This window comes from Bos indicus, chromosome X (assembly GCF_029378745.1).
Source record: "Bos indicus isolate NIAB-ARS_2022 breed Sahiwal x Tharparkar chromosome X, NIAB-ARS_B.indTharparkar_mat_pri_1.0, whole genome shotgun sequence".
Taxonomy (NCBI): Eukaryota; Metazoa; Chordata; class Mammalia; order Artiodactyla; family Bovidae; genus Bos; species Bos indicus.
In genome coordinates, this window is record NC_091789.1 from 114,001,472 (window position 1) to 114,019,675 (window position 18,204).

Below are 18,204 nucleotides of genomic sequence, written 5' to 3' on the forward strand. Positions count from 1 at the left end.
AAGAGGCTCTTTAGTTCTTCTTCGCTTTCTGCCATAAGGGTGGTGTCATCTGCATATCTGAGGTTATTGATATTTCACCCGGCAGTCTTGATTCCAGCTTGTGTTTCATCCAGCCCAGCATTTTGCATGATGTACTCTGCATATAAGTTAAATAAGCAGAATGACAGTATACAGCCTTGATGTACTCCTTTCCCGATTTGGAACCAGTGTTGTTCCATGTCCAGTTCTAACTGTTGCTTCTTGACCTGTATACAGATTTCTCAGGAGGCAGGTAAGGTGGTCTGGTACAGTCAGCAAAAACAAGACCAGGAGCTGACCGTGTCTCAGATCATGAACTCCTTATTGCAAAATTCAGACTTAAATTGAAGAAAGTAGGGAAAACCACTAGATCATTCAGGTATGACTTAAGTCAAATCCCTTATGCTTAAACAGTAGAAGTGACAGATAGATTCAAGGGATTAGATGTGATAGAGTGCCTGAAGAACTACGGACAGAGGTTTGTGACATTGTACAGGAGACAGTAATCAAGACCATCCCCAAGAAAGAGGATGGTTGTCTGAGGAGGCCTTACAAATAGCTGAGAAAAGAAGAGAAGCTAAAAGCAAAGGAGAAAAAGAAAGATATACCCATCTGAATGCAGAGTTCCAAAGAATAGAAAGGAGAGATAAAAACGCATTCATCAGTGATCAATGCAAAGAAATAGAAGAAAACAATAGAATGGGAAAACTAGGGATCTCTTCAAGAAAATTAGAGATACCAAGGGAACATTTCATGCAAAGATGGGCACAATAAAGAACAGAAATGGTATGGACCTAACAGAAGCTGAAGATATTACGAAGAGGTGGCAGGAATACACAGAAGAACTATACAAAAAACATCTTAATGACTCAGATAACCACAATAGTGTGATCAGTCACCTAGAGCCAGACATCCTGGAATGCAAAGTCAAGTGGGCCTGAGGGAAACATCACTACAAACAAAGCTAGTGGAGGTGATGGAATTGCAGTTGAGCTATTTCAAATCCTAAAAGATGATGCTGTGAAAATGCTGTACTCAATATGCCAGCAAATTTGGAAAATGTAGCATAGGCCACAGGACTGGAAAAAGTCAGTTTTCATTCCAATCCCAATGAAGGGCAATGCCAAACAATGTTTAAACGACCGCACCATTGCACTCATCTCACACACTAACAAAGTAATGCTCAAAATGCTCCAAGCCAGGCTTCAACAGTATGTGAACCATGAACTTCCAGATGTGCAAGCTGGATTTAGAAAAGGCAGAAGAACCAGAGACCAAATTGCCAGCATCTGCTACATCATCTAAAAAGCAAGAGACTTCCAGAAAAACATCTACTTCGGCTTTATTGACTACACCAAAGCCTTTGACTGTTCATCTCTGTGGTGGTATTAATAACATAGCACACTGTTAGCCTCAGATGGTTGTGGGTGGCATAATGTGAGAATATATATGAAAGCATGTTGAAAATCCTAATGTATAATGGAAGAATGCAGAGGTCTCTGCTCATTGCTGTCCTTGTTGAAGACGTAGATCTCCATTGGTTCTATCATTCAGTAATTAAAATGAAGTTATTTGATCAGATGCCTCTGTAGGCAGGAAGACTGGGACTAGGGTGTGTTAGAGAAAGAGTGCTTCCTTATGTTTGTGTTCTAGGCATCTTTCTCACCCCACACCAGTCTGGGCCCTGGTAGGCAGCCCCAAGGATTATAGATGGAAAATATCTTCCTGAACCTTGATGAGTCAGCTTTTGTGTGTTTTCTCCAGCACTCCCTCAGGGATTCTGATTCTGTCCCCACCTTCACAAAAGATACCTATCTCTGATAGTTTTGAAAATTTTAAAACCTGAATACATTTTTTTTAAATGGTCAAAGTTCTAGAACTAATCTATGCCAGGTCCTAACTCCAGCATCAACTATCAACAGAACCTTCTAGAGTAACTGGAATCATGGTTTGATTTTCACTTTCTTTCAAGCTTCAAGTGGATTTGGAGAATGCTATGATTCTTGGTTTTCATCATGGCCCTGTAGTGAAGAGAGCGGCACTGAGACAGGGCAACATACTCCTCCTTGTTTCCCTTCTTCCTTTTTAGAATAGTCATCAAATCATTATCAGTAAGTGCTTGCTTTAAAAGATGCCTCAGCAAGTGTCTGTTTAAATAGTCAGGCAGTTAATAGAGTTCTTGCTAAAGGATACTGCTTGTTAGTATAATCTGCAAAGATGGAGAGGTTTCCAACCCGGAGATGAGATAAGAGAAGCACTTCCAAAAACGCTACTTTTACAAACACATGGCAGCTTGTAATAACAGCATTTTGACTATTTGTGTGAGCACTTTGAAAATATCCTTAACATCCTGAATTGCAAAGAATCTATCCTTGACACTCTAAGCTTTAGTTTGCCTGATTATACTTGTTAATTGCTGACTCTGTTAGTGAGGGGAAAAAAAAGATGCTACTGTGTGCTCTTTTTTTTTTTTTTTTTCTGGCCGTGTACAATGAAGTTTTTACTGGCTTTGGCGAAGGTTCTCACAAACATAGCTCAATGTGTCATACAAAGGGACAGCAGAGGAAAATATCAAAAAGACATGTCATTGGCCTCATTAATTAAGGAGCCACAAAAACAAAGAACACAGCTGGGAAACCATATAGTATAGATGAAAAATTAAATTGAGGTCAACTTCTTTTAGTATTCTTTGATGTTGGATGAAGAAATTATTTATAGATGTGTTAGAGGAATCCTTCTTTTGCTTGTATGATATGGAAAAATTCATAGTCTTACAAATGGTGGAGGGGATGAGAACAGACTTGTGTGAATCATTTCTCAGTAGACCATCAGCAGTGTCCATTGTATGTGGCGTTGAAATTCCATTTACCATATAAAGATTTAGTATTTAAGTAGGGTTTAGTTTTTATGATTCTTATGAATATATAATTATTTTGGTATTAACAAGTATCTGTAGAGTTCATAACTCATAGATATTTCTCCATTATCTTACTTGAGTTGTGAGAGAACCCTGTAGTATAAATATGGATTATTATTTTCATTTTATGTAGTATAAAACATAGTCATGAGAGAAAGTCTTATCTAAAGTCTACAGTTTATGCATGAAGAGTCAGAAGGCAAACCTAGGTCTCCTTATGTCATAGGCAGTTTTCATTTTCTTCCAATAAACTGTATTCTGAGCACCCTAGTCATCAGCTGTGTATAAAGTCAATTAAAAACCTAGGAACTACCTTATGGTGTGAAAGAAAATATTTTCTTAAAACTATGTTCTCACAGTATGGTGTTGGGGTGGGAGGAGAGGAAAAGAGAAATGGCTCAGTGTTCATCCTCATTTATGGTAACAGCTAAAACATCTGTGTCACATAGTGGAGTGCCTCACATATCAAAATCCTCTGAGCAGCAGTGGTCCCTGGCTACGGTAACTCAAAGGCAGCAGCACTGATTGGCAGTCACCAAGTTAAAGTAACAAGAAATTCAACTCAGAAGCTTGCTGTACACAACACACAGTGGGAGGTCCCCAAAGTAAGGGGCCTAGGACACCACTTCAATGGTGAAAGTCACCCTTCTTGATTGATAGGTTTTATCTCTGTGGTTTTTCATAACACAGAGAATACAATACACTGTGAAACACCAGAACAGTATGTAGTCAACAAGGAAAGATGCTGTTACAAAAAAAGAACAGCATGTATAAATTAAATTACGTGTAAGATTTTAGTAGAGAATTAACATTTTCACAAAGAAAATATGAGAATTTTACAAAGGTGCACATTTAGGCTTACCAGATATTATGTACCAGAAGTATCTGTAGTCATCTTCAGATAGACGTTAAAACTTTATCTACCCTTTCATCCTCTTCCCCCACCCCCTAGCCACTGAATAACTGGTACATTCATGATAAAATGACAAAGGTCTCAGTACTCCACAAAGCAATTTCTTGGGAGTTTTGTTGCTAAAAAATTTGAGGGTTGTTTTTGTTACAGAGTTTGAGTAGAATTTGATTTTTAGTCATACCTATTTTCCATCAGATTTTTTTCTATGTCAGAACACACTTCTCTTACTGTGTATTTTAAGTACTATAGCAGCAATTTATGGTATTTATTACTCTAATAGGCAGTTATGATGGCTAATTTCATGTCTTTACCATAATAACAAAGCTTGTGAAAGAAATTCATCTTGGCTTCTCAATAATAGCAAACTACAAGATGTTCCTACTCCTCTTTTACAGAATAAGAATAATATTTACCCATGAATCTTCAAACAGCTTTATTTTGCTTTGTTGTACAGAAAACAGTATCTGGAATTGCTGAACGATAACAGACATACAGGTTATATTTTTGGAGAATAATTAACATAAAATTATTGATTCCAACTCAAGCTGGAATCAAAATTGTTGGGAGAAATACCAGTAACCAGATATGCAGATGACACCACCCTTTTGGCAGAAAGCAAAGAACTAAAGAGCCTCTTAATGAAAGTGAAAGAGGAGAGTGAAAAAGTTGGCTCAAAACTCAACATTCAGAAAACTAAGATCATGGCATCCAGTCCTAACACTTCATGGCAAATAGACGGGGAAACAATGGAAACAGTGACAGACTTTATTTTGGGGGGCTCCAAAATCACTGCAGATGGTGACTGCAGCTATGAAATGAAAAGACACTTCCTCCTTGGAAGAAAAGCTATGACCAACCTAGACAGCATACTAAAAGGCAGAGATATTACTTTGCCAACCAAGGTCCACCTAGTCAAAGCTATGGTTTTTCCAGTAGTCTTGTATGGATGTGAGAATTGGACTATAAAGAAAGCTGAGTGCTAAACAATTGATGGTTTTTGAAGTGTGGTGTTGGAGAAGACTCTTGAGAGTCCCTTGTACTGCAAGGAAATCCAACCAGTCCATCCTAAAGGAAATCAGTCCTGAATATTCATTGGAAGGACTGATGCTGAAGCTGAATCACCAGTACCTTGGCCACCTGATGTGAAGAACTGACTCATTGGAAAAGATCCTGATGCTGGGAAAGATTGAAGGTGGGAGGAGAAGGGGATGACAGAGAATGAGATGGTTAGATGGTATCACCAACTCGATGGATATGAGTTTGAGTAAGCTTCAGGAGTTGGTGATGGACAGGGAGGCCTGGCATGCTGCAGTCCATGGGGTTGCAAAGAGTCAGACATGACTGAGCGACTGAACTGAACTAACATAAAAATATAAAGATGCCTCAGCATGTTTTCCATTTCTCCTCTTTTGGTATTTAGTCTTTGGAGATAGGTTTTACCTAGCTTAGAAGGTAACCCTAGACCTATAAATTCTTAATCCACAAAGTCAGTTTCCATCTTCATTTTCCATACTTAATAGTAACATGCCTTTGATGTCCTAGGATCCATGAACATGTGGTTGTGCTGTAGAGAAACAGTGATGGTGCTACCAGTTACAGTCTTTTGTTTATTATTATTAAATCATGGAGTTCTCAAGGCAAGAATATGGAAGTGGTTTGCCATTCCCTTCTCTAGTGGACCACATTTTGTCAGAACTCTCCAGCATGACCCATCCGTCTTGGGTGGCCCTACATGGCACAGCTCATAGTTTCACTGAGTTAGAGAAGGCTGTGGTCCATGTGATCAGTTTGATTAGTTTTCTGTGATTGTGGTTTTCGTTCTGTCTGCCCTCTGATGAATAAGGATAAGAGGCTTATGGAAGCTTCCTGATGGGAGAGACTGACCCTCACAGAAGAATTGATGCTTTTGAACTGTGATGTTGGAGAAGACTCTTGAGAGTCCCTTGGACTGCAAGGAGATCAAACCAGTCCATCCTAAAGGAAGTCAGCCCTGAATATTCATTGGAAGGACTGATGCTGAAGCTCCAATACTTTGGCCACCTGATGAAAAAAGAACTGACTCATTTGAAAAGACCCTGATGCTGGGCAAGATTGAAGGCGGGAATAGAAGGGGATGACAGAGGATGAGATGGTTGGTTGACATCACTGACTCGATGGACATGAGTTTGAGCAAGCTCCAGGAGTTGGTGATTTACAGGGAAGCCTGGCGTGCTACAGTCCATGGGGGTCGCAAAGGGTCAGACATGACTGAGTGACTGAACCAAACTGATTAAACCATAGCAGCATCATTCCCTTGGCTCCTTTACTTCAAAGAACCCAAACATATCCCCTCCACTTACCAAGACTTAATGGAAGGAAAGATGGTTCATAGCTACTAGAGTAAATTTCTAAGTTCTTTGAGTCTCTGCTGAATTAGTGCTCAGTTGAGGTCAATCCTAAGCTTTAAGTCAAGCCATACAGCTCCATATTTTCAAACAGGGAATGCGCATTCAAACTGACAAGGCTTGTAAAGTGACTGTTTAATAATGTACTGCCTAATTTTATTTGACAGCTCCCAGGTTTATAGTTCAAGTGAAGGCACACATTCAAAGACAATTGTTTCATTTTCTGGCCTATATTAAATCTGAGAGTCTTGCTGTTATGGTAGCATATTCATGCCTGTGCAGTTCAGATGATGTCACCAATTTATTATAAATCCTTATCTAGCTTCATAATTTTGTAACAGTAAAACAAATCTACTTGGAGCTGGCAACAGCCATTATTTTTTTCCTGGCAAGATTTTCCCATTAGAAAACAAAAAATGAGCTTACTATGTGAGGTTCAGGCTGCGTTTAAAAAAAAAAAAAAACCTCATTATAGTGCTTGATGCTTTTTGTCTTTGATACAATCCTCTCTGCCTTTTACCTATTGAAGAAGAGAATAACTTTGGTACATAAATTTAGAATGGCTTTTTAACCCTAGCACTGTTGACATTTTAAAAATTTGAGGCAAAATACATAATATAGGCAAAACAATTCATATAACATAGAATTGACTCATTTAAAAAAAATAATTTTAGTTTTTAGTTATTTTAGTTATTTAGTTTTGGCTGTCCTAAGGCTTTGCTGCTGTGTGGGCTTTTCTCTAGTTGTATTGAACAGGAGCTACTCTCTAGTTGTGAGCAGGCTTCTCACTGTGGAGCTTCTCTTGTGGAGTATGGGCTCTAGGATGCACGGGCTTCAGTAGTTGCAACTCCTGGGCTCTAGAACACTGGCTCAGTAACTATTGTGGCACACAGGCTTAGTTGCTCTGTGGCATGTGGGATCTTCCTTAATCAGGGATTGAACCCATGTCTCCCACATTGGCATGTGGATTCTCTACCACTGAGCCACCAGGGAAGCCCAGAATTGACCATTTTAAACTGTACAATTTAGTGGTATTTAGTACATGCACAATATTGTGTAACTTTAGTACCAAAACATTTCCATCACCTCCAAGGGAGACCTTCTCTACCCATTAAACAGTCAGTCTCTATTTTGCACTCTCCCAGGCCCTGGCAACTTATTGGCTGATTTCTAGCTCTATAGATTTATCTATCATGGATATTTCATATAAGTGGAATAATATAATATGTGCCCTTTGGTGTCTGGCTTTTTTCACTTGGCATAATGTTTTTTTAGATTTATCCATGTTGTATTAGTGCCTTATTCTTTTTTTTATGGCTGAATAATATCCCACTGTATGAATGTATTACAATTTGATGAGTCATTCATCAGTTGGTGGACATTTGGGTTGTTTCCACCCTTTGGCTAATTGGAAATAGTGCTCCTGTGAACCTTGATGTACAAGTTTTTGTTTGAGTATCTGTTCTCAATTCTTTGGGCCAGATTTGTAGGAGTAACTATCAACATTTGGGACCAGATATGTCTTTGTTGTGGAGGCTGACCTGTGCATTGTAAGATGTTCAAGCAGCATCCTTGGCTTCTCCCCACTAGTTGTACCTACTCCTCCAAATTGTGAGAATCAAAAATGTATCCAGGGACTACCCAGGTGGTCCAGGGTTGAGAAACCACCTTGCAATGCAAATTTCAATCCCTAGCTGGGGAACAAAGACCCCCACATGCCACGGAGCAGCTAAGCAACAGAAGATCTCACATGACACAAGGAAGTGCCTGTGTGCTGCAACTGATACTCAGCACAGACAAATAAATACTTAAAAAAAATTTTTTTTAAATATATCCAGACATCGCCAGATGTTCCTTGGGGGTGCAACATCACCCAAGATAGAAAACCACTGATTTAGAATGAAGGATAGTCATAGTGAAAGTCACTTAGTTGTGTCCGACTCTTTGTGACCCCCTGGACTATACAGTCCATGGAATTCTCTAGGCCAGAATACTGGAGTGGGTAGCCTTTCCCTTCTCCAGAGGCTCTTCCCAACCCAGGGATCGAACCCAGGTCTCCTGCTTAGCAGGCGGATTCTTTACCAGCAGGGAAGCCCCAGAATAAAGGATAGGAAATCTTTAGAGATAAGCCAAACAACACCATTGTGATTTTCATAGAAGTAATTTGAGTCTCAAGGAGAGCGTTAGAGTCAGTGCTCTGTGTCTTCAGTTATCCTCAGGTTCCACAACCATGGATTCAATCCACTAAGGATCAAAAATAGTGGGAAAAAGTAAAAATTTCAGAAAGTTCAAGAAAGCAAAACCTGAATTTGCTACATGTCCTCAACTGTTCACATAGAATTCATGTTGTGTTTGCAACTATTTATGTATAATTTACATTGCACTGGGCCTCCCTGGTGGCTCACATGGTAAAGAACCTGCAATGTAGGCAACATGGGTTTGATCCCTGGGTCAGGAAGATCTCCTGGAGAAGGTCATGGCAACCCACTCCAGTATTCTTGCTTGGAGAATCCCATGGACAGAGGAGCCTGGAGGGCTGCAGTCCTTGAAGTTGCAAAGAATTGGTCACAACTGAAGCAACTGAGCATGCATGCCATTTCACATAAGGGACTTGAGCACCTGCAGAATCTGGTATCCATAGGGGAGCCTGGAATCAATCCTCCACAGCTGCTGAGGGACAAATGTATATGGTTGTCAACAGAAATGATCAGTAAACCAATCTATGATAGGAATAGAAAGGAATTTTGTTTGAGCCAAACTAAGGATTAAGGAAGCTAAACAAAGGAAGCTGAAGCGCCAGTATTTTGGTCACCTGGCGCAACCAGCCCACTCATTGGAAAAGTCCCTGATGCTGGGAAAGATAGAGGGCAGAAGGAGAAGGGGATGACAGAGGATGAAATGGTTGGATGGCATCACTGATGCAATGTACATGAAGTTGGGCAAACTTTGGGAGATGATGAGGGACGGGGAGGCCTGATGTGCTGCAGTCCATGGGGTTGCAAAGAGTTGGACATGACTGGGCAACTGAACAACAACAAGGACTATAGCCCAGGAGACAATTCATATCACTCTGAGGAACTTATGCTGGAGAAGTTACGCTGGAGTTTTCAGCATGTTTTTGTTTTTTTTTTTCATTCAATCAAAATTTATTGAGTAGCAACTGTGTGCCCAACACTGGGAATACAGTACTGAACAAGATGGGCACAACATCTGCCCTCATGAGCTTATAGTCTAGCAGCCCGCCAGCCAATTAACATCTGTAATTTTTATATTACTGTCACAGTAAGTGCTCTGAAATGGGCCTGGTGCTAAGAGAAGATTTAACAGAAAGTCTTGACCTACATGGAGAAACCAGAAACGTTCTCTGTGGAGAAGAAACACTTAAGATTAGCACAGTGGGAAATGGAAAAGTGTTGCAAGCAGAGAGAACAGCCTGTGTGCCGGCTCTGAAGCAGGAAGATATTTAATAAACAGAAAGCCATCCAGTGTGACTGGGACACAGGGAACGAAGAGGGGGGTGATGCAAGGTAGAGGCTGATTTATGAAAGGTCTTTAGATTTAGGACTTTCTTCCAAAAGCAGCTGGAAGCCACTGAAGAATTTGCAGGAGGAAAGTTAGATGCTGAGGTTTGTTTTTAGCAGCTCACTCTGCTGTGTGTGTGGCTGGTTGTTGTTTAGTTGCTCAGTCATGCCCAACTCCTTTGCGACCCCATGGACTGTAGCCCGCCAGGCTCCGCTGTCCATGGGATTCTCCAGGCAAGAATACTGGAGTGGGTTGTCATCTCCTTCTCCACAGCACAGTTTTGTATCTTGTCAGAACAAAAAATACCATTTTTGCTTTTTGTCCTGACAAGAAGTTAGGGATCCATTCCTTCAAGATTTCGAAACAACAATAACAAATCAGCATGTACACAGGAGTCAGTATAGCCTTGGTACCTGGGAAGGGCATCTCATCATTGAAGGAGCACCTCCATTGGCAGCCCAGGAAGGGAGGCATTTAATGTTTATTTTTAACATAGACGTTTTTTACTTCTGATGAATGCACACTTTTCTTTAAGGATCAAGGAAGATGTAGGGTGTTTGTTTGATAGGCCATAAGCAGGCTGTTTTAGTTAGCATAAACTTTGAGTTTAATCATATATAAGCCAGAATGACTCCCCCTTACCTTAGTATGTGAAATTTGCTTCCATTATGGTTCTAGAAACCAAGATGTAGTGCTGGTCCTAGAATCAAGCAGCCTTGGGTAAGGCTGTCCTTGGAGTCTTTGGATAAGTCATTTAGCCTGGATTTCCCTTTTATTGTCAGCAAAATGAAGGGATTGAGATGGATCCGTGGTTTCAGTGTGCTCAGTGAAGCCCCAGGTTTCCTACATGGGGTCCCTGAGGAGCCACTAGGAGAGAAGGGAAAGAAGAGGGAATACTGGTGAGTGTTCCTCTCCCCTTCAGACAGAACAAGCAGAAGTTTGAATTCTGTCAACATCACTTCTAGAACAAATTCACATATAAACAACATTGATTTCACCAGCGAAAAGTCCTTTCTGAAATCTGTGTGCTAATTAATAAAAGTACTAATTTGTCAGTGTGATTCTGTTTCTGAAATCCATTCTGCTCTGCTGTTGTGCATAACAGAAAGATAGCTGACCACTAGCTTTGCATGTTCTCTGAACAACCATCTCTGATATGAGACTTTTTGATTAAATGTAGTATGTATTCTATTAGGACAATCATTCACTCTTAGCATCTAGATTACAGTTAACTATCCCATAGATAATACCATACTGTCTATGTTGACAGAGTGTAAAGCATTCACTGTAACATAGTTATATATTTAAAGCTATGTTTCATGTTTGCTGAGTCTCACTACATGCCTTACCCTGCCCCCCCGCCAGCCCATTTAATGGTGATTGTTATAGTTGTTTCTGTATTCTTCCAAATGGGACAGATCCAGTGTAACCAGAATCAGTGTAAATCATATTCATAAACTAAAAACAAAGTTTTGTGGTTGTAGCAACTATAAACTCTAAGACAAATGATCTTCTTGTTGATGAGAGTTGAGGCACTAGTGATGGGAAATACCTATCTTAGGAATTCCCCTGTTTTTATGCTTCTACCGGATTGTGTGCTTAATGTTGTGCAAATTAGATCATTTTCTAAACCCATATTTGTTTGCTTCCTGTGGGTAAGGCACGGCTTTCATTCATAAATATCACGTTAAAGTACCATACATTTAAGCAGTTGGTTTAATTGCTAGTAACTTGATTGCTGTCATCTACCATTTCATGAAGTATTCTTTTTGATAAGGAGTTATTGTAAAACTCCTTCAAAGAAATTTGGCTTTTTACCTTCCCTTGTGGGAGAATCTATTAGATAATTTCTCTGTATCTAATTATTCCTTACAAAGCATAAAATCATTAGACAAGAGACATCTGAATATATGATGTAAAATTTGGCTTTCAAGTAAACCATATTGAATTAGTAATAGATCCCTCCTCATGGGGGAAGGGATCTATTGACTTTATAGACATACACTACCTCTTTTGTCTTCAGTCTTATAGAAATCCATTTCTGGCTTTTTCTCCACACTTTTTCCTGGAAACCTGCCTGTTATCTGGCATTTCATTGCATACCTCTGATAGCACAAAGATGTCTTTTTTTGAACTCTTAGATAGGGATCATAACCACTACATTGTCCTTAAGAAGCAGGTTCAGGATATTAAAGATACAACAGTTACTTCTCTCAAACCCTGAGATGCCCCACTCTCTCTAGTTCAGTCCTATAACATTAAATTATATTTTAAATGTCTCAGTTCCTGAGTGGGTTTCCACTTCCTAATTCCTGTGAAAATGTATACTACATGCCATTCTAACTAAGTTGTAAGTTTGTGACAACCTGTATGGGCACATGAGCACCACTGTACAACAAATTCTAAATTATAAACCTACCTTCTATGAAAAAAATAGCCTTTTAATTTCCGCAGATAGGTTACAGTGGTGAAATACATTTGAGAAATAATCTTTTTCCCACCTCCCTAAGTAATAGGAGGGCTTCCCTTGTGGCTTAGCTGGTAAAGAATCTGCCTGCAATGTGGGAGACCTGAGTTTGATCCCTGGGTTGGGAAATTCCCCTGGAGAAGGGAAAGGCTACCCACTCCAGTATTCTGGCCTAGAGAATTCCATGGACTGTATAGTTCATGGGGTTGCAAAGAGTCAGACATGACTGAGGAACTTTTTTCTTTTTTTCAGTAATAGGAAGATGATCCAAATAGGATCTTTTTTAATATTGAAATTTATTTTTAATTGAAGGGTAATTGCTCTACAAAATTGTGTTGGTTCCTGCCAAACATCAACATGAATCGGCCATAGGTATACCTATGTCTCCTGCCTCCTGAACCTCCCTCCCCATCCCACCCCTCTAGGTTGTCACAGAATCCTGGTTTGAGCCCCCTGAGTCACATAGCAAATTCCCATTGGCTATCTGATTTACCTATGGTAATGTATATGTTTCCATGCCACTTTCTGCATACATCCTACCCTCTCCAACCCCCCTGCCCCCGTGTCCATAAGTCTGTTCTCTATGTCTGTCTCCATCAGTCCAGTTCAGTCACTCAGTCATGTCCAAGTCTTTGTGACCCCAGGGACTGTCTCCATCATTGCCCTGCAAATAGGTTCAACAGTATCTTCTTTCTAGATTCCATATATATGCATTAATATATGATATTTGTTTTTCTCTTTCTAACTTACTTCACTGTGTGTAATAGGCTCTAGTTTCATCAACCTCATTAGAACTGACTCAAATGCATTCCTTTTTATGACTGAGTAATATTCCATTGTATATATGTACCACAATTCCTTTATCCATTCATCTGTCAATGGACATCTAGATCTCTTCCACATCCTAGCTATTGTAAATAGTGCTGCAATGAACATTGGGGTCCATGTGTCTTTTTCAAATGTGGTTTCCTCAGAGTATATGCCTAGTAGTGGGATTGCAGGGTTACATGGTAGTTTTATTCCTAGTTTTTTAAGGAATCTCCATACTATTTTCCATAGTGGCTGTATCAATTTACATTCCCACCAACAGTCAAATAGGATCTTTTTATTTTGCATAATTTGGTTTTTAGGAAGTGAGATGTCACTTGAAAATTCTAGTGAGACTTAGTTGTTCTAAGGAAAGTTGTGTCCATCCATTTGTGATAAGAAATGTCTATTTATACCCATTTTAGCAGAAAAAAACTTGAAGGCATTGTATGTACACACAACTGACTGAATGATGGTATCAAAAGTTTAGAAGCAAGGAAATATGAGTGTGACATTTTATAAAAATGTTTATAGTATATAAATCTGAGCATAGGATTTGATGGGGAGGGTATCTTGTTGATTTTTGCTTCTTGTTTGTTTTTATTGTTGGTTTGGGAGATGGTGATTGCTTGGCTGAAAAATAATATATTCATATCCCCAAAGAATTTGAATGCAATACACTACTCCCACTTAACAAAAATCTTTCCAAGTATAAAATTTTACAGTAACAACTGAAAAGACCTAAGAAATCATACATATAAACCTTAGGTTAACAAATTAGGAGACAGGCCCAGATAAATTTGGCAACAAATGCAGAATCATGTAGCCAGTTTAGTCCCAGAGCTGGACAGAAATCCGCATACCTGACTACAAATTCAGGATCTTTCCTCCCTTCCATACTCTGCCTGAATTTTCATTTGTCTCAATACAGGGTTGGTGAAAGCAGTGAACAGATACTGGCTTTCTCAGACTTCAAACAGAGAGTCTCAAAAGGCAGTTTTCATATGACTAACAACAGAAGGCTCAAATAAATGGATAACTTAGCATCTTACACAGTCTTTTATGAGAAATTCACAACTAAACAAGATATTAGATGTATTTAAAAAAGAGAAAAATAACCTCTTAGTACGCGGACTCCTTATAGTTTCAGATTGTGGCACACCAACATTTACACAACACCGACTAGGAACAAACTTTCTATTTGAATAAATACATGTTGCCGATTGCTGAAAGTGAAAGTTGCTCAGTCGTGTCCAACTCTTTGTGACCCTATGGACTATATACTCCATAGAATTCTTCAGGCCAGAATACTGGAGTGGGTAGCCAGATTCCCTCCTCCAGGGGCTCTTCCCAACCCAGGGATTGAACCCAGGTCTCCCGCATTGCAGGCAGATTCTTTACCAGCTGAGCCACAAAGCTGAGGCCGATCTTTTGTATTAAAAAAACAAAAACAAAACAAACGTGAAAACACCATACTGCGTGCATCAGAACGTGCCAGCCGCAGCAGGCATGCGCATGCGTAAAGATGGCGGGACTCGTGTTCTGAGTGCCGTAGATCAGTGTGCTTTCTTTCCGCTAGCGTTCCAGCTCCCAGGGGCGTGGGGCAGCGGTGTGCCAGAGGGCCGGCCTAGCCACGTTGAGCATCTGATCACAACAGGGGCCAGGTTCGTGCTTGTCCCCCGGGACCGGTGTGTTGGAAGCGGTGCCCGACTTGAGTGGGAGAAGGCGGGAGAGCTCGTGCAGTGCGAGGCGAGGGCCAGCCGGGCAGCATGAGTCAGCAGCAGCCTGCTTGGGAGCCACGCAGCTTGCATGTGGACCGGGTGGAGGAGAAGACGGTGTGCGGTGAATCCAAAGACCCCGTCTGCACGAAGGACCTGCGCCCATTAAAAGTAAGAGTTAATTTAGAAGATAGTACGCAACAGGTGTCCATGAAAAAAGGCCCAGGTATGAAGAGACGTCGGTGTAATTCATCCCTGTCTGATTTAACTCCAAGATTTATGGCTCTTCTCAGATCTAGTCCAGAAGGTGTTCTTGACTTAAATAAAGCTGCAGAAGCACTGGGAATACCAAAACGAAGATTGTATGATGTCACCAATGTCTTAAGTGGAATCAAGCTGGTTGAAAAAAAGTCTAGGAGCCATATTCAATGGATAGGACCTGATCTTAATGAATTGGAAATACGGCCCAAACAGAGGCAGCTGGAGGCGGAACTTCTTGACTTATCAGCGAAAGAAGCATCTCTGGATGAATTAATTAAGGATTGTTCTCAACAGTGGGATGAGTTACTAGCGGACAGAGAAAAGAAGAGGCTAGCATATGTGTCATATGAAGATATTCATAGCCTTGACATCTTCCGTGAACAGACTGTAGTTGCAGTTAAATCTCCGCCTGATACCAGTTTGGATCTTTTAATTCCCCTAGAGGGTTCTGTCTTACTAAATATGAAGAGCACCACAGGACCTATCGATGTTTATGTATGTGAAATGGCAGAGGATCTCTCAAGTAATGAAACATCGGATGGTGTAGGAAGCTCTTCCTCCGAAAGCACACAGCCAGAACACCCTCACCCTGAGAAAGAAGAAGATCCTCCAGAGCAGAGTGAAGAGTTGATTGAAGTGAAAACTAATGGCATGTGAGGATCCAGGTATTGAATCTTTGGGGACATCCGGGTGGGTGAATTACACACCAGATGTGATTTTCAGAGGAATAAATCATCCTCGATGCTTTCTCATTCTCCCTTACAGCAATAAGGCCAGGAGTAACTTCGGGCAGTTCACTACTTAGATTACTAGATAATTATGGTTTCTGCATTTGAAAACAACTTTAAAAAAAAATTAATTATTCCCTGTTTTTTTTGCCAGTGAAATAGACATCTTGCCTCCTGAGATTACTGCATCACACAGAGTATCATTGAAACTGTTGGGCAGGCTGGATGGACAGCTCTTTGTGGACTCTGCCCTTTGCTGCATGGATCAGGTGTTTTTATCACAAGAGAAATTGCCTTAATATGGGTTCATGTCTGCAATGGATAGGGGTATGCATGCATCTGGACATGATGTCTTTGTTTATATTTGTATAATGTTTAGATTGCTTATAAAGTATTTCAAAGACTGTTTACCCTTGTGCAACCAAAATAATGTCTATATGGAAAGTAACAGGTGTATTCTCTAACTTTTCTGGTATTTATAACTGACCAGAACCCTCTGAATGAGGGTTAGAGAAGAGTTTTTTCCAAACTTCTGTATGTAGAGGTATCATAAATATGCTGTATCCTTAAAGTTTGTGAAATTACTGTATTTCACTATGGTTCCCAGTGTTAAAATTGGACTTGAAGGTCCCTACAGATTGATTGTGTTGGAGCAGACTGGTGGCATGCCCCCAGGCTTTGGGGGCAAGTGTAGAAATGCCATCAGATCATGGTTTAATAATTCCTTGCAAGATGTGAATTCAGTCATGGTGACAATTGAAAACTATTTTGGCCTTTAAAAAAATTAAAAAAAATGTTTACTGTGGACCATTGTTAAAGTCTATTGAATTTGTTACGGTATTGTTTCTGTTCTGTTTTTGGTTTTGTGGTCTTAGCTCCTCAACCAGGGATTGAACACACACCCCTGCATTGGAAGGCAAAGTCTTAACCACTGGACCACCATGGGAGTCCCCTATTTTAACCTTTTTTGCAAGCAGATTCTGTAATATGTTTCTGTATGTCGCCTTGCTCTTCAGTCAAAGGGGTTTACTTATGATGACCTAATGGTACCCTGCCCTCTCTCCAGCTCTAGTCAATCATTTCCAGGTACCTATTATTTCCACTTCATTGGGCAAAGCATTTACCACTCTGTGCCTCAGTTTACTCAGTAATTTGCCATTAGACTATGAGCTTCTTGAGGGACTTTGTCTTATTGTTAAGCCCACTGCCTTGCACCAACATCTGGCACATAAAAAGTGCTACATAAATGTTTGAACAAATTAGTGAGTGAGTCAGTGAATGGTAAAATTAGACTAATAATACTTGGCTTGTGTAGCATACGAGGTTCCTGTGTCATTCAAATTCATATCTTAAGCTTCTCTTGCTTTCAAAGAAAGAATTGAAGCAACATGGAATTAAAACCATGTATAAAAAGAGCATAGGAATCAAAAATCAAAATATTGGAAGATAATACTGAGCATTTAGGAATTGCACACCTGTGAGCTCCAGTGGCTTTTGCCAGTCCTGCCCCTCTGCTGAACACAAGCCTCCTCCCTCCTAGTAGTCCCTGCCAACTGCCTTTGCCAGTCTGGGACTGCTCACTGTGCTCCTTGGGCACAGGTGATGAACATGAGAGTTTTAGCAGAAGGTGTGCGTATCAGTCAGGTGCTCCTTGGACAGGGCCAGGCTGTGCATTGTAGAGTTGGCAGCTGTCACTTATATGTGATGACTAAACATGAGAGTGGATGAGGTCACCTAATTAGAGGGAAGGAGAAGAGGAGAGGCCAGTTAACATTTATTTTAAGGGAAAAGACAGCAGAAAAAGCCTTTCCTGAGAGGGAAGAGTGAGAGGAAGGGGAAAAACAACTGAAGAAGGTGGTGCCCCCAAAACCCAACAAAGGAAGCATGGCCACAAGTGATAGCATCCTTTCTAAACAGCAGTTTCTTACTTGTGAGATATGACAAATACTCTACTTTGAAAAATGTTCTGAGTAAAATGAGATCATGTAAACAAAAGCCCTCTGTAAACTTGTAAATAACCTCAAAGGGCCTCCTATCTCTTTCCTCGTCAGATCCACCAACTTTCATTTCTTGTTGCTGTCAGTGTGTTGATCTAGTTCAGCTCACCCCTAGTCCCTTCTACTTCTCGGCTTTAATGTGCAAAATAAGCTTTCCAGTCTTATAGCCAGGCTCATGGATGAGGGATGAGTAAATTAATCCTTGTTAAGTCTAAGGGAGCTAGGGCTCCCTTATAGGTAAAACAGAAGTTCGAATGCATCACCTTGGTCGTGTTTTGTTTCTAAGTTTATGGGTATGAGTGACTTCTGCATAAATAATGTCTTACTATCCTTAATATCCACAATGATTATGTCAGATATTGAATAGCTACCTGAACTATCAAATAACCCAAATATCAGTAGAAAATAATTTAGGATATTTTGTTACAGCTACTCATTCATGCTTCTCTAAATATGTATATCTGTCATGTGT

General features: G+C 40.2%; 1 protein-coding gene and 1 pseudogene across 2 annotated transcripts in view; both read left to right on the forward strand.

The window, feature by feature from the left end:
* LOC139181338 (transcription factor E2F6 pseudogene) overlaps window positions 1-15,992 on the forward strand; it is a 68,965-nt pseudogene extending 52,973 nt beyond the window's left edge.
* Window positions 1-18,204, forward strand: part of PRRG1 (proline rich and Gla domain 1) — a 143,416-nt gene that overhangs the window by 52,992 nt on the left and 72,220 nt on the right. Inside the window, exon 1 of one of the 2 annotated variants that reach the window (XM_070784441.1) lies at window positions 15,941-16,062. The exons of the other annotated variant lie outside the window; for it this stretch is intronic. Coding sequence (XP_070640542.1) covers window positions 16,044-16,062 — 19 coding nt within the window. The 5' untranslated portion in view covers window positions 15,941-16,043. Of the gene's footprint in view, window positions 1-15,940; window positions 16,063-18,204 lie in introns of those variants that run through there. 2 annotated transcript variants of the gene reach the window in all.